Raw genomic sequence first — 26,791 nt, 5'->3', positions numbered from 1 at the left:
GGAAATTCCACAACCCCTGACTGCTCAAAAAATACCGCAACTGGCATTCACAAGTAGCCTAATTCCAGGGGGAAAATGTGGACTTGGCAGGCCCTTGGTGGAAAGTTTAGGAGCTGAAGGGTGGAGCCTGTATTCATCTCCATTTCCTCTTTTGTAGGTTTCCTCAGATTCCTAGAAGAAAAGAGCTGGCAAAAACCACAAGTAGCAAAATCACATCACAGTTTGCTTTATAGGGAACAATTCTCTGTTGTAGCATTAAAACTAGACACTTGAAATGTAATTTCCCCCTCTGACTCAACTACTTTCCATTAGCCCATCAGTTCCTCATACTTGTCTGCACTCCTGTAAAGGCTTTGATACAATGAGAACAGTGTTACGTTTTGGACGTCCATTCCCTAGATGCTGATCACCAACTGCCATGAAAACCCCTCACTGTCTCAACAGTCTGTGGTGACTGGTCTGAGAGTCCAGGACATCTTCGCTATCAGATGGTAATTCTGTCCCTTCAAAAATGTAAACTCAGTGGCAAATCCCCACAAGATGCCACCAGCAATTGAACTGTTTAACCAAATGATGGAGTGAAAGTTTGCTCCTTTTGGAAAGTTTTCTTTTCTGTTACTGGTTTTCTGTCATCTGTTTCCCAGCAGGGTTGTGTTGTTTTAGTTTTAGTTTTTGAAAGGGGAGGACAGTAGTGGTTTATTTCTTGCTCCCTGCATATATATCTTCTCTTCTGGATCCACTGTCCTCATTGTGTTACCCCTGTTTTTCCAGCTTTACAGGAGTTCCCATGTTTAGCAGCTTCATAGCCAACCTCTATGTCTGACTTCATTGTAAACCCTGATATAGAGAGAGGACTGGAAGCTTTCCCTTCTCCTCTCCAAAAAGAAGAAACAAGTATATGACTTTTGGGCTTCCTGTACCCCTCTCTTCATTTCCTTCCTCTCTTCTAGGGTTGCCAACTCTGACTGAGGCTATTCCGGGAGATATTTTTCCCCAACATGACATCATCTCATTTTTAAAAAATATCCGATTAAAATCTCCTGGATTGCTTTCAATAGTTACCAGGAGATCAGTGCTGATTCCAGGAGATTCCAGGCCAGTCCTGGAGGGTTGGCAACCCTTCTCTTGTTCCTTAAGGGAGGAGATAGACGAGAAAAATCTTAGAGAGACCTTGACCCACTTTCCTCCAGTCACCAGGACAGTGGTCAGCTCTGGGGATTCAAATCTCCATCTCACCAACACTTGAAAGGGTTCAAAGTCAAGGATTGGGGTTTTGTTCCTCTCTAGCTTGTGATGTGGAACATTAAATATAGACTAATTTCTTCCCTACCTTCCTATATAACCTGTTCATTTTTAAAAGCCCTTGTTTTAGCATTAACTGATGGCAGAAAGGTTTTCCCTGTTACTAGATGAATATTGTAGCAAATCCATGGCTATGTAGCACCACATGGCTACTCAGAACTTTGTGGTGAGTCGGGGGGCATAGAACTCAAATCCTCCTATTCCTAAAGCCCCTGCCACCTGAACTAAAAGAGAAATTATCTTAGTATCCTGGGCTATAATACACTGTTGAGGAGTCCTATTTCTGTCAAGTAGAGGGCAGTGGTATAAATACATTAGCAACTTTGTTGTGACATGTTTCCTCTGAGACTTCAGCATTTCTATCTGTCTTCCAAAACACGTTATATTCCGTGAAATCCTGAGGCTCTTGCCCAGTTTTTACTCCAATTGCTTGAGTAAAATCTGAGTAAGGACCTCAGGGTGGGGCCATTGGGCAATATAGTATGTACTCTGGTATTTTACACCAAATTACATCCCATTTTGCAGCAGTATGCACATATATATCTGAGAATTCAGGACCTTTTGCACACAGCACCCTGGAGATGACTGCCTCCTTTGGTTGCTTCACTGGCAGAGGATTGGGGCAGTTGCTAGTACTTTCCATATACATCGTACCCAGCAATTTTGGCCCTTTGGGCCAGAGTAACACAAGATTCCTTTACAGGAGGTTGGAATAGGGGACACACAGAAGAGCAAGGCATCCATGGTCAAAGAGTTTGTGTGGGAGTTTCCCCTTCAAAGTCCATGTGTCAGTCTCAGGATCATAGCAGTCCAATGAATCAGAGTCTTGGATTGTATTGTCTGCAGTGAGACAGCGCCCCCCGGTTACATATAGCTTGTTTTTTATCACAGCAGCCCCGTGATGCATCCGTCTGTCCTTCATGTCTGCACACTTAACAAACTTGTTGGCCTTAGTATCGTAGGCGATTATTCTCCGGGTGTACCCTAGACACAAATCAGGGAATGGAAGAGGTGAGTGGTAGTTAAAATCTAAATCCAACAGAAGGGATAACAACATATTTCCTGCTCGTCTTCAAGACCCTTATCAATCTCGTAATTATATGGTTTGTTAATTTTGCAGGACTGTGGGCCTCACTAGGCACATCTAATTTACCAGGGGAGTGCTAATATGTCACATTCATGATGTATGTCTAGCTATCCAAGTTCTCCTTTCATCACAGTATCTGAGCACTTGGGAATGCTATAAAATCCCCTGATATATGCAGATAGAATGTAGGATTAGCTGTACCAGATCAGACTATAGTTCTGTCAAGCACAGTTTGTGCTTCCAGTTTTCTGCCTCTATTTTTCAAACCCCAGTGTATTTCTGCTAGCTGGACATATGAACTTTCACCCCCGTGCTGGTCTCAGAAATATACAGACAACTCCCATTGGCATCAATGGCAAAATAAGGCCATGTCTCCCCGTTCTGAGAGCCATACTGTGCCCTGTATTAATGATTAATTCATACAGGAGTGGAAACATCATAACTTTTCACTTGTGGACTTCCCAGCAGATCATTCCCTCGCATGAGGAGGGGAGAGGTTTGCCTCCCTAGAACAGGCACCTGAAGTGATGAAAAGTCCTAAAATCTTTTTCTGACAGCTTTGTCTAATTGCCTTTAGTGTTACTCAAAATTTAGAGATAGCCCAAAACCAGCAGCTCAGGTATGAGCATTTTGGAATTTCGAGAGGCAGGTGTGGGGATTGTATTCCAACTCAGATCCCTGGATCTGACCACACCTCTAACAGCTTTGGTTTTGGGTCAGATGTAGCACTGCAAGAAATCTGTTTTCCAGTTCCAGCTCAGTGTGGCCCAGATTTTGCAAGAGCAGCTCATCTCACAAGTTTCCAGATATTTGGAGCTGGTCTCATGAGCTTTTGGCCTTATTGGATCAGAACCTGAAGCCTACCCCTAATTCTGTCTCAAAGCCTGATCCAGGGCCCACTAGTAGATATTGCCAATAGAAGTTAAAAGTGGTGGGCAAGGGAAAAATGTAGGCTTCTAACAAAAAAGGGGGCTTGTCTATGAGGTGCACTAGTCTATGCTAGAGAGGTGTAAATTCTAGTGTGCCCTAGCATGGTGCACACTGCCAGGGCCTTGTGGGCCTTGCTGGCGTACATGAAAAGTTCTCTAGTGCATGTTAATGAAATACTGTTTCAAACAGCACTACAGTAACATGCAGCAGGGGATTTTTAGTGTATGCCAGCAGGTTCCATGAAGGCCAATTAGTGCACAACACACTGGGGTGCACTAAAATTTGCATCCCTCTTGTGAGGACTAACACGCCATGTAGACAAGCCCCAAGACTCTTGTTGTTCAGCCAACATGTTCTCCCTTCTTTCATTCTGAGTTGTTTTTCAAGAAAACCTTGAAATGTGGTGAATGCTGTTTTTAAAAAAACATTGTTTTGTTTTGTAATTTCAGCTGTTGCTAAACCAGAAAAATTGGGCCAATCGATTGGTGTAATTGCTGGTAAATGACAGCTTATCTGCCGTAAATCTCTCTGCTTTAAAGAAGAATGGAATATGTTTAACGTTAACTTGGATTTTTGTGGGTTTTGTTAAATAAATAATTTTTAAACACAGTTTAGGCCTTAAGCTCATCAGCAGAATACTTGGGTCCACACAAGCGTATCAGATAAATACATTTGAAGGTAAGAGTTGAAAATCCTTTTCACCTACTTCTTTGCTGTGGTCTGATATACTTTGCTTCCCCTGGGACCTAATCCTGAAGGGTTTACTCAGGCTCAGGAGTCTTCCCCCTCCTTTGAGTAGTAGCTTTCTTTGTGAATAGTCCCAATAGCTTCAAGGAAGGGAAGTCTGGTCTAGTGGTTAGAGTGCCGACTTGGGAGTCCTTGGTTCAAATCCCTGCTCCATGCCAAACTTTCTGTTTGATCTTGGACAAGTCCGTTAGGCCATGCTTAGCCTACAAACTTCTGCTGGCATAGTTATTCATAGATTCCAAGGTCAGAAAGGAACAGTGTGATATGTAGTCTGAGTTGTATAACACAGGCCATAGAACGTCCCCAAAATAATTCCTAGAGCAGATCTTTTAGAAAAACATCCAATCTTGATTTTAAAATGGTCAGTGATGGAGAATCCATCATTGGTAAATTGTTCCAATGGTTAATTACTCTGACTGTGTACCTTATTCGCAGTCTGAATTGGTCTAGCTTCAACTTCCATTCGTTGGATTGTGTTTATATGTTTCTCTGCCAAACTGAAGAGCCCATTATCAAATATTTGTTCCCTGGGTAGGTACTTATGAACTGTGATAAAGTCACCCCTTAACTTTCTCTGGGTGGGTGAGGGTGTGATTTGTGACCGGTGTAGCTGAGCTGGCAGAAGCTCTTAGAATAGATGCAGTTATACTGGCAAAACAGCGTTTTTACAGTGATATCCTATTTCGCTCATGGCGGCTGGTTTTACTGTACTGGCCCAGAGTGCAACTTTGCTAGTATAGCTGTGCCATAGTAGGAGCACTAGTATACTGGTATTCCTCGACTGATAAAGGAGTCATCGAGCTTGCCTACAGGGGAGATCCTGAAATGTTAATCTGAATTAACTAAATGTGTTAATTTAAAGTGAATTAATTAATATGCATTAAAACCCTGGTGAATACCCTCATTCAGAATTAATGTGGCCTTAATGTGGTTTTGTTTATGGTGAATTAAGCGATACTGAATCAAGGCCACTTTAATTCTGAATGCGGGTGTTCATGCAGGGTTTTAATGCAGTTTAACTAAACCACTGTAAATTCACGCATTTAGTTCAATCAGATTAATTCTCTTGGCTGTCCCCATGTAGTCAAGCCCCTACTGTAGACATGAATAGCACTCTGCTCCACAAGCAGTCCCACTGAAACCCATGGAGTGAAGTGCAGTGCTGCTTCTCAACAAGAGCAAATGTGGCAAAATCAGTTTTTTTCTGTAAAACACCATGGAGCTAAATTCTCACTTCCCCCTGAGAAGCAGTACACAGATGCATCAGCTCAGGACCAAAACATGGAAGGAACTGTGATGCTCTCATATCAGGTTCCTGGGCTGGTTCCCTCCTTACTCTAGAACAGTGGTTCTCAAAGCCGGTCCGCCACTTGTTCAGGGACAGCCCCTGCCGGGCCGGACTGGTTTGTTTACCTGCCGCATCTGCAGGTTAGGCCAATCGCGGCTCCCACTGGCCTAACTCCCACCGCTAGGCCAATGGGGGCTGTGGGAAGGGCGGCCAGCAGTGGACCGGCTTTGAGAACCACTGCTCTAGAAGAGAATTAATCTGCATTAGCCCTTTACCAGATGGAGATTACTTCCCACATAGGCTGGCTTTCTCTGTTGCGTGGGGAGTTAGAGTTCAGGCTCTGGATATTAGCTACCTCTCTCTGCCTGCTGACCTCCCATCTGGGAGGGGAGATGGTAGCAGCCCGCAAGCCTGCTGTGACCAATGGTATAGTACACTGCACATGGGCAGTAGGGGGCGTTGTTTGTCCCCCTTCATCCCGTGTGGGCCGCAAAGGTAAGTGACAACATTGCCTCATTTTACTATCCCTTCACATAAAGGAAATTGCCTCAGCAAGTTGATTGCCTCAGAATGTATTAAAGATGTAAAGAAACCGTTGGTAAGTAAGTATGTCAAATTCCATGGGAGTTAGTCTTGTGCAGCTGACATGAATGACCTAGTATAACTGCTTACCTCCAACAATGATGATACGGTCTCCAATCAGTACTGCTGGTGCACAAACATTCTTCACCATTCTGGTCTCCATTCTAAACCACATGTTCCTGGATATGTGGTAAACCTGAAAAGTACATAAAGATACACACTGTAAATTATGCAGCATTTCAGCAGACAATCACACCTACAGAAATGGCTACTTGCTTGTTTGTTGATTCGTTAACATGCACGAAAACTATGTACTGCATTGAGCTGCTGAAAAATGGAGAACATTTCCCCACAAATTATTTGCTAATCTGTCCCCTCTGAAAAAAATTCAGTCCTAGTTGCACATAGATCTGATGACAGCCATCCAATTGACCCAGCCGTTGTATTCACATCTCTGATTGGTGTGGGCCAGCTTAGCACAGAGAATTGATAATGGAACCTTGACCTGTTGGGAGCCAAGCCACATTTAGGCCTGACAGAAGCCTGCTGTGGATTTTAAGAGTCTGTTCTGATAACACGTAACAGCCTAAGCATAAGTAGAACTGTGTATGTATAAGAAACCACAGAGTATTCATGCTGGAAAAACAAGAAAACTCAAGTAACTAAAAAAACTAGAACAAACTGGTTTGAACTAACGGTTTGAACCCATACTGATGTGGGAGGAGAGTTAACATGAAAATGAGAAACTAATACATATGTATAAGAAAATATAACAAAATTATAAATTTTGTTTAACAAAGGGAGGTTGAAGTTGTATTGTTCAGTGTTGGAGGCGACTGTGATGAGATCATTCGGATAAGCTTCCCACTTGTGAGTAATTGATCACTATTTGCTGAGTTGTGCCTTAATAAATATTTGTTAGACTCATCTGCTCAGTAAGTGAACCTTCATCCAACATGACTCATTCATCTCTATGTCATCTGTTCAAATGTCAGGTTTCAGGGTAACAGCCGTGTTAGTCTGTATTCGCAAAAAGAAAAGGAGTACTTGTGGCACCTTAGAGACTAACCAATTTATTTGAGCATGAGCTTTCGTGAGCTACAGCTCACTTCTGAGCTGTAGCTCACGAAAGCTCATGCTCAAATAAATTGGTTAGTCTCTAAGGTGCCACAAGTACTCCTTTTCTTTCTGTTCAAATGTGGCTCTTGTTGTTAGTGACTGAGAGTTATTGCCAGAAGCTGGCTGTTCAGAGGCCTATGTTTGGAGTGTCAAATGTGTCAACCACATCTACTAAGTGATTGTCTCGGGACATCTCCCACCTGCATCTAACTTCCACTGATAATTGAATTACATCCCTGTGGTAAGTACAGAGTTGATTATGTGCTGTTGCCGTCTTGATCAACAGGGATTGAACCAGGGACCTCTAGGATTAAAGAACCAGGATCTGTAGCTGAAAGCTGTAACAGACTCTGTGCCTGACCCACAGAGGATCTGAGAGGGACACATAGAGTGGGATACATGCTTCCTGTGAGTAGAGGAATCTCTTCCTCTGAGCATCTGAGGTCCACCCTCAGCAAGTTTGCAGATGACACTAAACTGGGAGGAGTGGTAGATATGCTGGAGCACAGGGACAGGATACAGAGGGACCTTGACAAATTAGAAGATTGGGCCAAAAGAAATCTGATGAGGTTCAACAAAGACAAGTGCAGAGTCCTGCACTTAGAACGGAAGAATCCCATGCACTGCTAAGACTAGGGACCGAATGGATAGGTAGCAGTTCTGCAGAAAAGGACCTAGGGGTACAGTGGACGAGAAGCTGGATATGAGTCAACAGTGTGCCCTTGTTGCCAAGAAGGCTAATGGCATTTTGGGCTGTATAAGTAGGGGCATTGCCAGCAGATCGAGGGACGTGATCGTTCCCCTCTATTCAACATTGGTGAGGCCTCATCTGGAGTACTGTGTCCAGTTTTGGGCCCCACTCTACAAGAAGGATGTGGAAAAATAGGAAAGTGTCCAGCGGAGGGCAACAAAAATGATTAGGGGACTGGAACACATGACTTATGAGGAGAGGCTGAGGTAACTGGGATTGTTTAGTCTGCAGAAGAGAAGAATGAGGGGGGATAGGATAGCTGCTTTCAACTACCTGAAAGAGGGTTCCAAAGAGGATGGCTCTAGACTGTTCTCAGTGGTAGCAGATGACAGAACAAAGAGTAATGGTCTCAAGTTGCAGTGAGGGAGGTTTAGGTTGGATATCAGGAAAAAATTTTTCACTAGGAGGGTGGTGAAGCACTGGAATGCATTACCTAGGGAGGTGGTGGAATCTCCTTCCTTTGAGGTTTTTAAGGTCAGGCTCGACAAAGCCCTGTCTGGGATGATTTAGTTGGGGATTGGCCCTGCTTTGAGCAGGGGGTTGGACTAGATGACCTCCTGAGATCCCTTCCAACCCTGATATTCTATGATGGTTTAAATCTTGGACAAGCCCTCACTAGGCAACCTCTACCACCTTGGTTGACACTATGGGTTGAACCAGGCACCTGCAGAATTAAAAGCGTAAGTCTTTACAGCTTGAGCTAAACAGCTAGGCTCTCTCTGAGAGCTGTAACAGACTCATATCCTCTGTGGACTGGGCACATTGAGGGACCCAAAAAACACACTGACCAGGTGGTTACACTTGCCAGGAAAAACAATATTAACACGTGACTAACACATTAAATATGAAAGTATTTAATGTATTTTTGCCTCCTTTTAAAACAGTTTTACAGCTGGCAGTGAGGTGGAGAGCCAGTGTTAAGTGACCAACTGGAAACCACAGACCCTCAGTAGGGAGTGCATGGGCCATTGGGAACCACTGGCTTGTGTGAGATGAAATAGCAGTTTCAATCCTGGTTCTAGTGAATAGGAATCCATATCACAGTAACCACCATCACAACTAGTGTCTTTGCTGTTACTGTCCGAGGAGAGACAAAGGACTGAGACCCAGATTCAGCCAGGAACTTAAGCACGCGCCTAATAGTGAGCACTGACTTCAATGGGAATACTCACATATAAAGTTAGCCATGTGGTTAAGTTCCTGGAGTCAGGGCCTGAGTGGGCATCAGTTTGCAAGACTGTCAATATGACACCTTTCACAAGCACTAACATCACATAGAGCCGACCCTGAGATCTTTACTCAGTTTTACTCAATCAGGCAAACTCTCATTGAAACCAGTGGGAATCTGCCTGAGAAAGGACTGAGTAAAACCTCAGAAGGGCCTCAGGGTTTGGGCCTTAACAATAATAAAGGCTACTTGTGGAAATATAAAAGCATTTGAACAGCATTTCCTACATACTGGACTACCCTGAATGAGCATTTGCAACTTAGCATGTGTATCTTGCCTTCGACTACATGAGACTCATTGCAAATTCAGTTCTATATTGGGCTTTGATTTCACTAGCTGGGCTTGGGTGTCAGTCACTGAATACCCTGGAGGAAATGCACATAAGATGAGCCGGAGTGACAATTACCTGTATTAGACGGACAGGGTTTTGCATAATGTCTTCCCCTCCAAAGAGATAAATTCTTTGGTCTTTAGCTGCAACGGCAGGGTGAAGGACAGCAACGGGCATGTTTGCCATGTTCTCCCAGATGTTATAAATGCTGTCATACCTCTCCATGGAATTCAGAATTTCCTGTTTCTCTCCAATTCCTCCAATTGAGAAAATGTAGTTCTTATAGGCTATGCTCCTGTGAGAATAGCGTGGAACCAGCATGTGTTCAACTAATCTCCACTGATTTAGCTTGAGGGAAAAAATATAAACATTATCACTGACTGGACTTTTCTCACAGCTAACGGGCATCCCTCCTAGCACATAGATATTGCTATGCAAGCTCACTGCAGAGGCTTTGTAAAGGCGCACAGGATGCTTGGCGAGGCTCAGCCACTGGTTGGTCTTCTCGTCATACAGCAGGACGTCCCTGGTTGTCGTCTGGTTGTCCTTCCTGCCACCAACGATTATGAGGAACTCTTGGTACGAATATCTGCGAGGAACGTGCCACATGGGTTTGATGTCAGGAGTGCTAGTGCTATATAATGAGAACATCTGTCTCCTCGCTGATTCCAGGATGCTTCTACAAGCGGGTGACGACTGAATGAGGGAATTATTGGCAATGAAGTGGAAAAGGAAGGTTGGGTGGACATACTGAAGTCGGACCTTCTTGAACAAATCTTGGATATAGCCCTGTCGTGCCTGGAGATCGTGCCGGATCCAGACCATCAGTGTCTCAAACACTTGTTCCTCCTCACCACAGAGCTCATCGTCCCCAAGGTAATCGATCAACTCCAGTGCACAAAGCTCCTTCAGGTCTTCAGAAGAGGCTACTTCAGGAAAGTATTTGAGAGCCATCTCCTTGGCTTTCTTATTGAGATTCTGGCAGTTCAAGATTTCAGAGAGCCTTAACATGCTCAGGCAATTCTCAGGAGTCAGCCGGTCCTGGAGGTACAAGGAGCAGGCCTGGAACAATTTAATGTACTGTAACATGGAAGTGGCCTCCATTAGGTACAAGACGTTCTCGGGTGTTATAAGAATCTCTCCTGTGTAAACATAAAGGACAATCTGATACAAAATATTGGAGTCAATGCCTTTCAAGTCGACTTTTGCCTGGCAACTCTCTTTAAAGTTGTTACAGAACATTGCCTTGAAGTAAGGACTGCTTGCAGCCAGCACATTCCTGTGGCAAGGGATTTCAAACTCGCTAGTGCAGAGAGTAACATCAGTCAACATCCCGTTTTGCCTTAAAACGTTGAGCTGCCTCAATAGTTCGGAGGAGAAGTCCTGGTCTTTGAAGAGAAGGTCCTTTGCAGATTCTTCCTCCATAGCGAAATGTGTGAGAGAGGAATATTGGGCTTGGCAGGGAAAACAAGTTCTTAGCAGCTTTTATTGAAATGCTCAGCTCCAGAGGGGCCAGGGATCAGAACTTTGATGGTTACTCTAAATATTCTAACTCTGTTTGTGCACAGAAATAAGAACAGTGGTTAAGTGCAGTGGGAAAGGAGGTCACTCAGCATCTGCTTATTTGTTTTTTAAAGGTATCAGATGTGAGGTAGGAATCTTCTGTTAGCCTGACACAAAGCATAAGCACTAAAATTATCTTGCTGACTTGGGGCTAAAGCGAAAAGCCCTGAGCAAATTGTATGTTCATTTTAAACATGTCTAATAAATGTGCTTAGCCTTCACTATTTTTAAAGTATTTTTCTTCACTATTTTTAAAGTATTCGCAATTTAGTAACTTATGTCTCTTTTCCTTAGAGTTAGTCATTACTGAAGAATATAAATCTGGCAGAGCTAAACTCTGCAAAGGGCAAACTAAACTCTAGAGACTGGGGATCTGCACTGAAATGGTTATTTATTAACTCTGCTTAGTTGTTGTTTTTTATATTAATCAGACACACGACTAAACAATGTACCAGGCAGAACAATAAGATGGCTATCTATCTTCATGACAATCTGACTGCTCAATCTGCGGTGAAATCACATGGTAGAAATGTTTACCTTATGTTGTCCTTCACTGTATTCACTCACTTTGTGTCCTTTAGTCTCTGCTGAGATTTTCCATAGCTAGTATTGTACATGAGTAAAACTATATACCCTCAAGATGTTTCTTTCTGTTGGTAAGTGATTCATGGAGGGTCATTTCTGGATTTGTTTATTCTGAAGGCACTTTCGCTGCTTTCCGGAGCTTTGTGAAAGAACCACCAGGCAATGAGGTGTTGTATACATTCCAGGGCTAAGAATAGTCACATATGGACTTCTCACTGTTATCACATGTGACTTTCCCCTTGCCTTTTGCAAGGAGCTGAACATTACTGAGCATGCCCAAGGGGTGTTTTCCTGGCCAGTGTTTACATATAACAAATAGACTCTGAAACCAAGGTACACTTATAAAAGTTCTGGCTGTCCATTTGGAAACAACCAGAAGGCCCTGTCCTGAAGTGCCTGGGAATTCTAGAAGCCTGTAAACAGTCTGAAATGCCTAGCACTAGGTATGCACTTTCATCCTGAAGGAGGGGAAAACAGAGGTATCAAGAGTTTCTGACAGGACAATATTTTCATTTTAAGGAATAGGGGAAAGACCCTCTAATCTATCTGCTGGGATTTGGGACTGAGTGCGGGAGAAGCCGGTAGCACTGGGTGTTTTGCTCTAATGCTCCCATTGTAGCGAACCACCCATTTTCTATAACCCAGAACTCTGAGATAAGCAGCTGTTATCTCTCCCTGCTCAGAATGTAGGTGAGTGTCCAGGTGACTTGTCTAACTGAAGTTCGGACTGTCAAAGTTTGCTGTCTCAGAAGTTTCTGATTCTGATGCTGCATGTACTTAACAGAGCACTGAAAGTAACATGTAGCGGCTCTATAGTACCTTTCGCACTGGGGCCTCCATTATCTTTAGAAACCTTAATTAATTAAGCCGCATAATACTCCTTGAGGAAGGTAAATATTCCAGACGGGGAAACTGAGTCTCAGAGAGGTGAAGTGACTTGCTGAAGTTCACACAGCAAATCAGTGTCAGAACTGGGAATGTAACCCAGGAGCCCTAACTCCCAGTCTCTTGCTGTGACCACTTGTTAGTTTCCCCCCTCCCACACACACACCTTTTTTTTGAGGGCATTGTATCCTAAAGCTGTTTTTTACCCGTACAATGTCAAACTAGCTTGTTGGCTGTCCAGAAGAACAAGACTTCTTCTCATGTTCTGATGGCGAAGCCATATGTAGGATTGAGTGCAGTGGTCAGAAATTCCTTATGTCTGCATGCAGTTAGACCGAGACAGACACCAGTGAAAGGCCTCTGGTGCCTCTGCTCAATGGGCCCATTGCCCGACCTGCTCTCACACCATTGTCTTCACCACAGCAGATCACAGTGTTCTGGTGCAATCCATTCCTGTACAAACGGAGGCTTCATGCTGCAGGCTGTGCCCCAGGTGGCAGTTTCCAACTAAGTATTTACATGACATAAAAGCATGCTAAAGTAACTGAGGGCTAGACGGTGCCCTCAAGGCATAGCCCTGTGCTGGGGCAGTGCGGAGCTGGGGACAGATGCAGGGTGAGCACTGGGAAGCATCCTGAAGCTCCCTGGTTACACAGAGAGGAGCATAGTCGGTGACACCCCTTTAAATAATCTTATTTTATGCAGCCAACCAGTCAAATCCATTGGTCAGTGTAGATGGGGTGAGTAGGTAGAACAATAGCCCTGTCTACTCCTCTCTCCCCCCCCCCGCCCACTTTCAGGTGAGTTGCTCCTAAGCACCATAATTAGTAGCCTCTGCACTCCCGGGGGCGTGCAAGGTGGGTTGGGGGAAGCTGCATTACTGCCTCCCATATTGCTGCCTACAGGGCTGGCCATGGTCATGCCCTAAATAGTTACAGTGCAATTCAAAAACCAAAATGAAAGGTTCTGCCCCTCATCCAGGGAACATTAACTACCCAATTGAAAGCCACCAAATCTGAGAAGATAAGCCACAAAGCAGCTGCGTGTGTCTGTGTTATTTCTGCTAGGGTGGTTCTTTCTGCTGATTGCTTTGGCTTGGTGTCTATCTGCATGAGCACTAGCTCTTTCGGGTTTGTTTGCTTGTTTAGTTTTTCTGGCCGTTTCCTGGCAACGGCTGAGGATTTATTTTTTAACCCTTAAAGAAACTAGCACGGCCGTTCAACCCAGGGTGGACTTTACTTATGTTGAGGTTTTATGTGGGGGGGGATGGGTGGTTAGATGGGTGGGATTTTTGCTGTTCCTGCGCTTCTGGATACTGGTGTATGTTTGAAAAAACTTTTATAAGATCAAATCTTGAGGTCCTTACTTGTGCAAGATCCCTCTGACCTCAGAATCTGGCCTGCATAGTTTAAATATCCTATTGCTCTGTTTGACTGAGGCACCGTGCTAATTCCTCACAAAGGGTTTCTGCTAATTCTGGCCATGACTCTGGGGAAATGAAGATACTGCGGCCTGTCTTTGATGACCTCTTCCCTTCACATGAAGGGGGGTTACTGTTTCAGAGACGATTCTCCCACCAACAGTGCACCTCAGAGTGCCATGTGCCTCAGCCAGAGAGTTGCCAGTGAGTTTGCTTGAATTAGATCATAGTCCTAGCTATTGCAGCTTGAAAGGATGCAGAGCAGAGCCTGCAGCTGAACTAGCAGCAATTGCTTGGATTGGGGTTTCCTGTTAGGAAAGTGAAGAAATGATTTTTCATGAAGCATTTTAGAAAAAAAAAAAGCAGTTTTCTATCTCTGGTGCTTATATGTCCTTTGGTACCTTGGCACCTCACAATCTATTCACAACACTCTTGTGAGGTAGCAAAGTGCTATTACCCCATTTTACAGATGGGGAACTGAGGCACAGAGAGACTAAGTGACTTGACCAAGGTCACACAGGAAGTTTGTGGCAGAACAGGGAATTGAACCAGGGTTTTGTCACTCCAAGGCTAGTGCCCTCAATACTGGACCATTGTAACAAAAGCATCAGAAGCCTCTTGTTTATAGGTCTGGATGGTGTGTGCAGGACATACTGGTATCAGTGTAACCCCTCCATTTGTGCCCGAGGAAGTCATCCCCTTCTTTTACACCACTGCTGAAGGAGATGAAGTGATCATTGTTATCATTCCCTGAGGAGTGTAGTTGAAATAAGATACAAAACAGCATGTTAGCAGAGAGGTGCAAAAGAAAGTTAATCTGTATGCCGAACAGTTTGGTCTACTGGATTAATTTGTTATTATTTGCACTGCAGCAGTGCTTGCAGGCCCCCAAATGAGCTCAGGGCTCCATTGTGCTAGGTACTGTACGGACACATAGTGACAAACAGTCCCTTTTCTGGAGATCTTAGAATCTGAACTAGACAGGGTTCAAGGTGGGAGGGTGGGAGACAGGAAGTGTTAGCTCCACTTTACAGTCTTATTTAACATCTCTAGTAAGGATCTGGGAGAGGTGATAAATAGCAAGTGGAATGGTCTTTAGAACAAAAAGAAAGAAACAGGCAGATGACAGTAAGAGTCAGACATGGTCCAGTGTTGGGCTGAGTGGGAGGAGGGCTTTGCTGGGTCCTCATGCATCCATTCAGGAGCTGGCTAGGCTTGCTGCCTAGGTCCTTCGGCTCAGGGCAGGGGAAATGGCCAACCTGCCTTAAGGTGCTGCACAACCCCAAGGGAGTGTGGTCTGCCAACATGGGGTTATAAGCTGGGACAGAGAAAGATGGAAGCAGTAAGAAAGGTGAACGTATTGGGAAATCTCATGAGAGACAGTCTAATGTCCACAGAGGATCAATAAAACTGCACGAACAGTGACTTGCAGTAACTTCTTAAAGACCCCGTGACAGCCTGGCACATATTAATCAAGTAACTGACATACAGGAGCAAACAAAGGCTAATCACATCTATCTCTGTGCTCATCTCCATAGTTCCTAAGCCTCTAACCTAACAAGCAGAGGCAGCATTAGGCCTGTGAGAGAGCCAAAATAGGTCTCCATGACTGTAATAGAATGTTAAATTGTATTATACGTTCATCCACTAGGTGGCGCAGTGTGTAACACTCTTCTGACAGCCATGCCTGGCAGTGCATTAAAGCAGCAGTTCTCAAACTGTGGGTCGGGACCCTGTTTTAATGGGGTCGCCAGGGCTGGTATTAGACTTGCTGAAGCCCAAGCCCCACTACCCGGGGCCAAAGCTCAAACCCCACCCCTGGGGGCCGGGGCCAAAGCCCAAAGCCCATGGGCTGGGCCAAAGCTCTTGGACTTTGGCCCCCCTGCCTGTGGTGGTGGGGCTCAGGCTTGGGCTTTGGACCCCCGCCCAGGGCGGCAGGGCTTGGGTTTTGGCTTTGTCCACCCCTATCTGAAGTGGCAGGGCTCGAGCGGTCTCAGGCTTTGGTCCTCGCTCCTGAGGTTGTGTAATAGTTTGAAGTTTGAGAACCACTGCATTAAAGGATCTCATGGAAAACACATTTCTATCTGTCTCTCTCAGTCCATATCTGGTACAAGAATCTGACCTGCAACCCACCGTGTACATTAAGTAGATGACAATGGGCTTTGTGCCACTTTCAGATACACCCAACCAGAGCAACATTCCCAATTCCCTCTCCATTGTCCCCTCTGACCCTAGCCCCAGGAGCAGAGAGTAAATAATTCCCTAACTGCCTGATCATGCTTACAAAGCTGTACTTTAACTCCACCTCCTGGCTTCTTGGTCTATGCATCAGGGTGACCAGAAGCCATGGAGCTGCATAAACAAGTGGGTGGGGCTTGAGTACCTGGAAGAATGTCATAGGCAAGTGGAACTCATCATGACTACATGGGAGGAGGAGGACAGTCACATGTGAAAGTTGGACAAAGCTCTTCATTTTGCTTCAGATAGGGTCATGCAATACCAAGGCCATTGCAAAGGCATGACATGGATAAATACAACACTTTTATCCTTTCCAGGAGAATATATCTTTGGTCTCTTGCCAAATTGTTCTGAACCTTCTGCCCCTTGTCCTCAGACCCAAGTCTTGCAAAACCCAATCTATCTCTTCTTGTTGCCAGCTATCTTGCATTCCTCCTGCTTTGCTGGTCCAGCTATCCTTAGGATCCGATTCTGCTGAGCACTGAAACATCGCCTCTCTCACCTCCTGTATACCCCATGTCACTACTGCGTTACTCATTTGCTATATAGCTGCTCAGCAAGAATGATTCTTTATAGCAATCTAACTCTACAGCTACCATTTGTATTCATGTACAACACAGAACCTGCTTTCTCTCATTAGAAGTAGAGTGGGGAATGAATCCAAACCTCAGATCTGGATCTTGGTTTGGTTCTGAGTTTGCAGGCTGTGTAATGGGCCAAATTTGAACACCTCTGAAACCTGGAACATTTAGGTTTGGATCTGAATATTGCGCGCCTGAGTATGTGAGAGTTTGAAGCCTGGGTATTGACCCATTATAGAGATCCGAGGTCAAATTTTGCTCTGTTACATCAATGTGAATCCAGGGTAACTTCACAGGCCTCACCACTGCCCTTGCACTTGTATAACTGAAGAATTTGGCCCAGGAAGTTTGGATCTGGAGTTTGGCCCCTGGATTTTGCTTCAGGCCAATCTCTCTAATCAGAAAGTGAGGGGCTAAGAGAGAAGCTATCATGCATTTTCTAAGAAAGACCTATTAGTCTTAATTGAAACAGTCTTCAGGTCAAAGCAAATTGGGCTGCCTAAAATTAGGCACTTAAAATTCATATTTAGGCACCTAAAGAAGTGACCTGATTTAAGAAGTGCTGAGCATCCCCAGATCCTGCTGGAACCTGTAAACACCCAAATCTGAACATTTTAGCATTGGTGCTTAATCCTCCCCCGGAACTCTTACATGCTCATATTGGAAGCCTGCTATACTCTTGACAAAACCGTATCATCCAAATAGTGTTGCCTGCATGGATCTTAGTGGATCTGATGTACAATGTGACCTCTGAATGATGAAAGATCCCTGGGAGCCCTGGACACCTAAGTAATTATTAATTTCTTTCTAAGGGCTCTGCTTACAACAGAACTAAGGCAACTGCAAGCCTAAGATACGTGTCTCCTGCTCCGCTATGCTCTTTCTTTCTCGATTCAGAGAGTTGCTGGATACAGAAGCCTGAGGTTGATTTCAGATTAGGAATTTGCCTCCAAATAAAAAAAAAAATTCTTTTGAAAAATTGGCCTTGTATTAGAGCTGTTAAATGTTCCTGTGACTGGTACATCCTCCCTGCCCTGCACACTATACAGCCTCACATTGCTCCTTGAAACACCTCCCTCCTTTCAATTAGTCTTCCATAACTGACCTTGCTCTCGCCTAAGTACTGTACTAGCTGCCCAGACACCATTATTGGGAATATGATATAAATATCGAGAGAGATAGACTTTGTTCCACCGTCCCCAGAAGTTAGTACATTGTAATAAAAAGGCAGGACCAAGATACATGCATAAAACCCCATAAGCCTGTTTCCTGATCAGCCACTCTTATCCCTTGGCTTCCCAGACTCTCCCCTGTATTCTCCCTGCCACATCATGTCTAATCTAAGGCTCAGTCATTTGTTTAGGGCATAGTCCTGCATCGGGGGTGGTGCAGAGCTGTCCAGCTCCAGTAGGAGAACGTCTCAACGCTCATGGGGAGCATGCTCATTTCTATGTGGTACAGTACACTCCCCCTTGCGGGCCAGTCCCACTTCAAGGGCAATACAGAGGCAGGGCAAGGCCAGGGACCCAGCTCCTCCTCACCCACTTTGCTGTGCTAGGTTCCATGGCATAGCAGAGAGGGTGCAGTTCCTGCCCTCCCCTCAGCCCAGGGACTGCAATCCTTTGGCCCTTTTGTGGGATAATTTAGCAGATGATGCTGATGGGAGACATGGCTCAGACAGGGAAATCACTCTCACCTTCCCTTTGGATTGAGAGCAGAGGCTGATGCGCATTGTTCATTGGCAGCTCTCTGGCAGTTAAAGCAGCTGTGATGATGGGCTCAGAAGGGAGCACTATTCAGTCCATTTTGGCACAAAGTGTGATGGCATGATATGGAGTGCTTAGGACGTGGGTTATAGGAGCAGAGGAGGAAGGGGGATTGTCTTTGGAATTCTCTAGAGACACCAAAGATCCCTGGGGGAAACGGTGACAAGATTCTAGAAATCCCTCTTTATGTTAAAGATGGGAAGACAGGTCAGTTTAGATTTAGTTTTTTAAAACATTTTTATTGCATGAGAACATTTTGTGTGATAGGCTTGGCCTGAACCTCATGTCCAGGTAACACAAGGATTACCTGGCAACATGTTCCCCCACTGTAAAGAAAATAAACGGTGTGGATTTTTTATTGCTAGTGCCACATTTTTTGCATGCTACTTGGAAGCTGGTCAAGAAGGTGACTTCTTCTCATGTTTCTCCCTTTGTGACAGCAGTCTTAGTGTAGCAGTGCCACTAGCAGCTTTCTGAAGTCCCCAGAGATGTCTGATTTGATGGCCTCTGCTAAGGACTTGTTGTATATTTTCTGGAACTTCTCCTTTATTGTTTGAAGGTCAATCTGAAATGGAAAGAATTTTTAGAAGTGCGGATCTGTTTTGCACCATACCTCACTCTTCTAGGTCCTGATCCAAAGCCCACTGCAGTCAGTGGGAAGATTCCGATTGATTTTAATCAGATTTGGATCCAGGGCCTTGGTGGGGAAGGAGTAGGTTCAAAACCATGGAGCACTTTTAGCTCAAACTTGATATCCTGACTGCTGCCCTTACACAGTGGCTCAAGTTACGGTCTCCTCTGGAAGACACTCATGGGTGGTAAGGAGTGGGGGAGAAATTTCCAGGAATAGAATTAAAAAAATAAATAGTTTTTGGGTCATACATAACTTTCTGGTTGCTAAGTAAAGAGAACCAGATGTTATATGTTAGTCCATAAAAGATGGCATCAATGATATGTGTCATATCTTTATTACGGAGGTTCTCAAATGTTTTCATAGTCAGGCCACAACTTAACAGGGAGAGTGTCCTGGAGACTAATTTCCAGCCCCACCATTCCAATCATATGGTTAATCACTTTGCCTCTCCATCAAATCACTTTGCCTCTCCGTCACATGAACCTTTTCCCTTCCTACGCAAGACCACTTAACATCACAGTGGCGACAACAGCTTACATGGAAGAGTAATGTTCAGACACTGTTTATGGAGCTGAAATGTCTTGAGCATGTTTTGTGCTTTGTGAAAAGACTTTAATCATAGTCTGCTTTGACTCTTATCTTCTTCTCTCCTTCTCCTCTGCCCTGTTTTTCCCATCTGGAAACAGACAGAGCCTGCACCATGTGACTCCCTAGCTCTCCACTGACCATACTTTGCGAACTGCTTCTTTATCGTTATTTAATTAGGATTTTTTTAACAAAGCTCTTTGGGACCAAACAACTTATCTCCCAGTTGAATAATGGTGGCCAACTTTAATCTAGATGTGTTTGGCTCCATTGTGCAATTACTAATGTGTCTCATGCATCGTTCTTTTAAAAAAAAATAAATAGATTTGGTATCAAAGCTAGAGTCTGTTCTCAGTTTTATGGGTGTAAAAACAGTAATAGCACTGAAGTCTATGGAGCTTCGTTGAATTTAAATTGCAAAACTGACTGAGCACAGAATCTGATCCTACTACTATAATTCATTCCTTCTAAATTTCACACTTATCCACCAGAAGATTTGGGGCCTCTCAGATCCCAGCATATTTTACCTCAGCCCGAGTCACGAGGATGCGAATCAAAGTCTCCTCCTCTGTCCCTGCGCCCTTCATTGCCTCATACAGACGGGTGGCAAAGTAGCCTTGGCAATCTCTGGCACATCTCACTAAAGAAGAAAAGTGAAAGGGACCTCATGAGCCTTGTTCAGTTCATATTCCGCACTGTAGCTTCAGTAGGAGGAGAACAACAGCCCTCTTAATGGAAACCTAGACATCCCCAATGTCAGTACCCAACTGGACGTGCATTGTTGTAGGGCCTTAGTCCTGCAACTGGCTCTGTGGAGATGCAAGGGTCAACCCATATCATTACAGGTGACAGACGAGCCTAAAAGTGAATGTATTGCCCTACAGAGAAAGCATGTTACATACTTATGAATATCAAAATTGAATAAACATGTTAATGCAAGCACAGAAGGGCTGAAAATGTTGATGTTTATATTCCAGAATGAAAACGAATTGTATGGGGACACGGTTTTTGTTCTTTTGGCCCGTCTGGAATTCTGCTCCCTGCCAATTTACTCCTGAGTGGGATGATGTTGGCTTACTTCTGTGCTCTGAGACCTAAGATCTAGATAGCTCATGCTGGGGCTTAATGGAGGTTCTTCCCAGACACATGGGGCAAGTCAACATTAATTGGTTCTGTCCCCCAGTGGTCTTTCCGTGTCTCAATCTAGTTCTAACAAAGCAGATTATCACTGTGTTTATACACATAAGAACCCCAATGGCTAAAGTCAAGTGAGGATGAAAACTAGAGAGAAAAGCTATAGACTTTCTTTTTACCAAGAGTGAGAAAGGCCTTCTCCAAATCTCCAGATGTTTCACTTTTAATGGCATCTTCAATGTCTCTCCCCTTCAGCTAAAGAGATAATGAAAAAATTAATTATAGCTTCTGTTTGTGCAGTAATCTATCCCTCTAGTGATAAGAACAGCACTGAGCCACTCCTGTTTCTGATCACATGGCTTTTAACGTGGCAAAAGACTGATTTAGATCATATTGATACCTTCTTTGACTTTAGGGAGTAAGCTTTTAACTACTTTAATCCCCATGGCGGGCAAGGGTCTCACTCCGTCTCAAAGGACCAGATCCTCAGCTGGTGTAACTCTTCCTGGCTCCATTGACATTGATAGAACTATACCGATTTAATTCAGCTGACTCAGAATATGCAACGTGCATCCTTAAAGGTAACTGAAACATTTGCAGTAGGTGTTGTAGTGAATCATCTCATGACTTCTTCTTGGGGAGACCTCCAATTGAGAGAGACTGTTCGCACCTCCTCTGTCCCACCAAAGACTTGGATAGGTCCAAACAGTCAAGGTAGATTTTGGTGGGTTGTAACTTATTTTCTTTGGGTAAATGTAGTTTAGAAGGGTCTCCATTTTGCCTGGGTTTTGTACCACACTGTAGGGAGGAGACAGTCGGGCAGGGAAGGGGAAAATATTTTGAAGTTAAAATCTGTTCTAATTTTTGTGAATAAAAAAAATCTTCTATTTGTAAAAAATGAGATAATTTTTCCTCGACTCCGCCTCGCAAGACAGGATTCTTCCACTCTGGAATATCTGCTCAAATGAGAGATGGGCAAAACTGGGAATGTTTGGGGTTTGAGTTCTGCAAAACCAGGCTTGATTTGAATCTAGTCTTGCAAATCAAACCCATCAAAATATGGAGAGGATTCATATGTGGACAGATGGCTTTAGTCTCGGGCCCATCGCAACTTCAAATACAGATGGAAAGGATGCAGGTGGGTTTGACAACCCGTGTTTGGCTTTTGCTTTAGAAATTCAGGGGATTTCAGATTTGAGGCTCATTTATTGAAACTGCCAGAGTTTGGGTAGTGTTTATGTGTACATGTGTGTAGATAAATGGTTCTGGCTTTGGCCTCTCTAGCCACAAACAAAAGTTTGGAGTAAGTTGTGAATATATTTCCAACAATGCCTTACTAGATTTTCCCCCTCATCAAGAGATTCAATGGTTCTAATCATCTGCTGAACACAGAACAAGTTTAGGAAGGTAAATAAATGCAAGTTCTCGCCTTAAGGCAATCATGTTCAGGCATCAAAACACAGTGACATTTCTTTTTAAGAATTTATATAAAGAAACAGAGAATCATAAAATGGTCCTCCCTAATGGGAAATGTCATCTTGTCCATCCTCCAGCCAGAGCCAGAGAGTTCTGTCTAGTGTGTTCTGGAGTGTTTTGTCCAGAGTTTCTACCACTTCCTATGGGAGATGATTCCCCAGCCTAATGCTTCTCATTGTTAAACTAATTCTCAACCTAATGCATTTTATCTTAACTCCCTGCCTTGTAAATAGCTATGAACTTTGTTTAAACAAACCTGAATTTCATTTATAACATTACATAGGCCTCCAACACACTCAACAGGGTTTTGGTTTTTGGCTCTTCATTTCAGTAGCCGGGATGGAGCTGTTATGTTTTCAGCAAGAGCTGTTTATATTTCAGATGGGACTAAGCTGCAAAGTTTAGCTCCAAACATTCCCAAAGTTCAGGTGTGTGCATCTTGGGGTTTTGTTTGGGCCCTCTCTAATTTATATATTTTGAGAGAAAAGTGCATCCACTTAGTCACAAGCAGGACATACCATCTTACCTTCTCCTACATTGTCCTTATTCTCTTCCTAATTATTTTTCAGGCTCCATGGGCTTAATTCCAAAAAAATTGGAAGCCTCTAGTGAAAAGAGGTCCATTTTTTGCATGGGAGAACAGCAAGAGCTAGATTCAAGAGGCCTTCCCATTGAGACTTTCATTGAGACTGGAGGATCAGGGTGAGAGACATAGATTCCCACCCATCAGATCTCTGCTTCAGTGGAGGAGAGGAGCAGAAAGTGAGAACCTCAAGGTCTTTGGCCAGGGGCCTATTAGCTGTGCAATGTACCTCTTTGCTGAATCTTTGCAGTGTAACTGGGGAAAGGTCACCCTCTCTGTTATTCATGGGGTTGGGGGAAGACAGGACAACAATCAAAAACTTATTTTGCTGGATATTATGGGGCAGATCCTCAACTGGTGCAAATTGATGTAGACCATTCATTACAGCATTTGAAGAGCTGGCCCTATACATATATTGCTAGATGTTTAGAATGTCTGACCCCTCCTTAAAATTACAAATAAAGAATCATATGTTCCAATTGTAAGTAGATCTGCTCTAGGAATTATTTTGGGGATGTTCTATGGCCAGTGTTATGCAGGAGGTCAGACTAGATAAGAATGGCCCTTTCTGGCCTTGGATTCTATGAATGTGTGAATTAATTCCATTAAATTACCACTGAGCTCCAAGCTGCACAATACCTGTCACAGAACAAAAAAAACAACAACCAACAAAACTTACCTTTTCATAAGCTTGAAAGGTAGCTCTTAGCTGCATGTAGTTTCTCTTTGCTAAGACAACATTGAAAACCAATTCGTCTGTTCCCCAGCAGCCTTCCCCTGCCTCAAAAATTGAATGTTAAAATTAACCGTTTTTAAACGTTTGGGGTTTTTTTTTCATATTTTTAAAAACCAGACATTGCAGTGAACCCAATGCACCCAATTCTGTTCCCAACCTGCCATTTTATTGGTACAATTTAATGCCATTGTCTTTGGGGTTGTTCAATATTTGACACCTTAGAAATGCCATAGACAGATAAAGACCATGACAATTGGGGATTTCCCCATTATTTCACTTACTTCATACAGCTCTTTGGCATCTTTCCCAGCGAGCTCTGCATCGATCTCCAGTCCTTCATCTCGGTTAGCCTACAGAAAGGGACATTGTGTTAAAAAAGAGAATACATGCTTATTACTCTTGTACAGTAGAACCTCAGAGTTACAAACACCAGCGTTCCGAACTGACTGGTCAACTACATACCTCCTTTGGAACCGGAAGTACACAATCAGGCAGTAGCAGAGACAAAAAACAACAACAACATAAAGCAAATACAGCACAGTACTGTGTTAAATGTAAACTACTAAAAAATAAAGGGACAGTTTACATTTTGTTTTGACAAGGTAAGGAAATTGTTTCTGTGCTTGCTTCATTTAAAGTAAGAGGGTTAAAAGCAGCATTTTTCTTCTGCATAGTAAAGTTTCAAAGCTGTATTAAGTCAATGTTCAGTTGTAAAATTTTGAAAGAACGAGCATAACATTTTGTTCAGCGCTATAAACAACCTCCATTCCCGAGTGTTTGTAACTATGAGGTTCTACTGTACTAGAATGGAGCGTTTTCCTTTTTGCCTTCACAAGCTGCTTCCTCATAGTCTTTTTGCTGCCATCTACTGGCCATTGTCTAGTGCTGTATCAACAAATTACACAGGGCTAAATTCTACTTTGGCTTACCTTGCACCCTGCGCAATCCCATTGATTTCAAAGGTACAAATCAGGGCAGAATTTAGCCCATAGTATTTGCTTTACTTCAGAGATGCTAGTTCACCAAGGCTAGTATCCTGCCTTCTGCAACACTCAATACCTGTTGCTTCAGAAGAAGGTGAAAAGATCCTATGATTTACCGACACAGTTGTGCAATGCTGTACAGTGGAGGCATCCCAAGTGATCCCTGACTGTCAGGAACATGTAGCCTTGTAACCCTACAGCTGAAACTTTCTTGCAAGAATAGGGGAATACGGAGGCACGTCTGTCACAACAGTCAATTTAAAAAAAGATTTCCAATACCTGCAGTGAAATGTCGCTTTTGTCACATTTCTATTCCTTAATAACAGTCATGTGGCCCTGCACTCTTCCTCCCTATTTAACAATCAGAACCATTCACTGACACCTGCCTTTTTAGCGTTGCTTTAATTTTCTACAGGAATTTCTGGTAGCACCTATCAAGGACAAATCTATGAATATTCCCTGGTTTGTCCCCCCTGAAAATACACCCAGAGGGGTCAAACAAAACTATTGTGGCTTCCCACATTCTAGAACGGGAATGTAGCTGTCATGTATTTAGCTATGCCACTGTTGTGCCTTTCCTTCCTGTGTGCTGTACCTTTTCATCTCTGTCTGTCTGCAGAGATGGACAGTCGTTTTGTGTTCAGTGCATTCTCTCTCTCTCTCTCTCTCTCTCTCTCTCACACACACACACACACACACACACATCCAGCTCTCATGGAGACTTCACTTTTCTTCTTGTTTTCTTAATCTAAAACAAAGAGCATTCTGTCTGATATAATGTTTGCTCTGTGTGAATTGAAAAACATAGCAAGCCCCTCCCACCCTTTCTCTGTCTTATCTGTTTAGATTGGAAGCTTTTTGGGGCAGGGACTGTTTCTAATTATGTCTCTGGTACAATGCAACCCTGATCATGGTTAGGTACTCTAGGCATAACCATAATACACAAAATAAAGTAGTAATAATCCAGTATCTTCAATGGAGGAATAATACTATGCAAGATCTAAAAGCTCTTAGTGAGAATTACCATCAATGGTAAAATATGCCCTTGACCAAAAGAGGTGGGGTGCAAACTGTGAGAATGGCCAAGGACTGCTATGGTCTATAGAACTAGGTGGTAAGTAAGTAAAATCCCAGCACAACAGTGCAATAATAAAATTTCCCTAGACTGGGGGCAAATCCTCTTTTGTGTCCCTAGGTTTTATACGTATATAAATCTCAGATAGGAAGAGCCAAGGCTGAGTTGTTATTGGAGCCATGGTCACATCCAGCCTGAATTGTACACTTGTCTTTAATTATGACTCTCGATTTGGTTAAAAGGCTGTAAGTATAGATGTTTTGCTGTAAAGAGCCTGTGTGCACAGAACAGATATTTATTATACCTGCACTATCTAGGTGGTGTAGAAAAAAATGCCTATATCATGTAGGTTTGTAATAGAAATATTCCAACCCTTACCTGTAGCACAGAAACCAGAATCTTTCTTAGGGAGCCACTTGTGTCGCTTTTTACATCAGATTCTAGATCCCGCTCAAAGACTATTAAGAAAAAAAGTCTGTAAGATTTTATTCACTGCTAAAGGGTGAGATATTTTCTTTAAACGAGGGTGTTTTATATAAAATATCACTTACGCCTTTTGTATGCATCCTTTATGTCTACAATTTGCTGGGATAAGCAAACAAACAAAAAATCAGGTCAGTAACATGCCCATGTGACTTGACATCTTCAGATACCACAGTGGTGTTCCTGGGATTAGACCCCAGATAGAATGATGACATTTAGTGGGAGATATGTAATAGGTCAGATTCTCAGTCTCCACTAAGATCCAAGTTCAGGAAAGTACATAAGTACATGCTTAAATCCATTCCTATTCAGGACAGCAGTTAAACACATGCTTAACTTTGTGTTTCTTTGATTTCAATGGGATTTAAGCACACGCTTAATTGCTGTCCTGAAGAGGATCACTTTCCTGAGTTGCGCTGGCCTAAATGCCCTTTGAACTGCTGCAGTGATGCAAAAGTCTCTTCACACTCCCTCAAACAGGTATAAATGTTGTCATGTGTCGTGATGTATGATGCACCCCCCGGCATCTGTCCCTCTCTGCATCTCTCCAAAGCCCACTCATATTCTGAGGGAGGTGGGTGCTGGAGGGGTGGGAGGGAACTTTCTGATGTGACTATGATGTTCTTTATCTACATAGCATTTGGGTCTAGTGTGCCCTCTCACGCAGTCCCAGAATACCAGACATTCTGGTACTTCTAG

General features: G+C 43.5%; 2 protein-coding genes across 2 annotated transcripts in view; both read right to left on the bottom strand.

Annotated features, from left to right (window-relative positions):
- Positions 1-1,999: 1,999 nt before the first annotated feature.
- KLHL38 (kelch like family member 38) lies at positions 2,000-10,790 on the bottom strand. Its single transcript, XM_073330191.1, has 3 exons — positions 9,441-10,790; positions 6,027-6,132; positions 2,000-2,286 (listed from the first exon to the last, which is right to left on the bottom strand). Exons 1-3 carry the CDS (start codon positions 10,788-10,790, stop codon positions 2,000-2,002), a joined length of 1,743 nt encoding a protein of 580 aa, XP_073186292.1.
- Positions 10,791-18,653: 7,863 nt separating this feature from the next.
- Positions 18,654-26,791, bottom strand: part of ANXA13 (annexin A13) — an 80,392-nt gene continuing 72,254 nt past the window's right edge. The window contains exons 5-11 of the mRNA XM_073330193.1: positions 26,161-26,194; positions 25,988-26,067; positions 23,833-23,901; positions 23,495-23,596; positions 20,936-21,011; positions 20,150-20,262; positions 18,654-18,968 (exon numbers count right to left, since the gene is read on the bottom strand). Of these exons, the coding sequence (XP_073186294.1) occupies positions 18,849-18,968; positions 20,150-20,262; positions 20,936-21,011; positions 23,495-23,596; positions 23,833-23,901; positions 25,988-26,067; positions 26,161-26,194 (594 nt within the window). The 3' untranslated portion in view covers positions 18,654-18,848. The remainder of the gene's footprint in view (positions 18,969-20,149; positions 20,263-20,935; positions 21,012-23,494; positions 23,597-23,832; positions 23,902-25,987; positions 26,068-26,160; positions 26,195-26,791) is intronic.

The sequence above is a fragment of the Lepidochelys kempii genome, chromosome 2, assembly GCF_965140265.1.
Source record: "Lepidochelys kempii isolate rLepKem1 chromosome 2, rLepKem1.hap2, whole genome shotgun sequence".
Lineage (NCBI taxonomy): Eukaryota > Metazoa > Chordata > Testudines > Cheloniidae > Lepidochelys > Lepidochelys kempii.
This window is presented reverse-complemented; position numbering and strand designations above follow the sequence as displayed.

Bases quoted from the DNA above. Each gene is read 5' to 3' on its own strand.
- KLHL38 (XM_073330191.1), bottom strand. From the start codon at position 10,790: ATGGAGGAAGAATCTGCAAAGGACCTTCTCTTCAAAGACCAGGACTTC. The intron at 6,133-9,440 runs GTAATTGTCACT...TGTACTTTTCAG, and splicing joins ACCCTGTCCGTCTAATACAG to GTTTACCACATATCCAGGAA. The intron at 2,287-6,026 runs GTAAGCAGTTAT...ATTTGTGTCTAG, and splicing joins CCGTATCATCATTGTTGGAG to GGTACACCCGGAGAATAATC.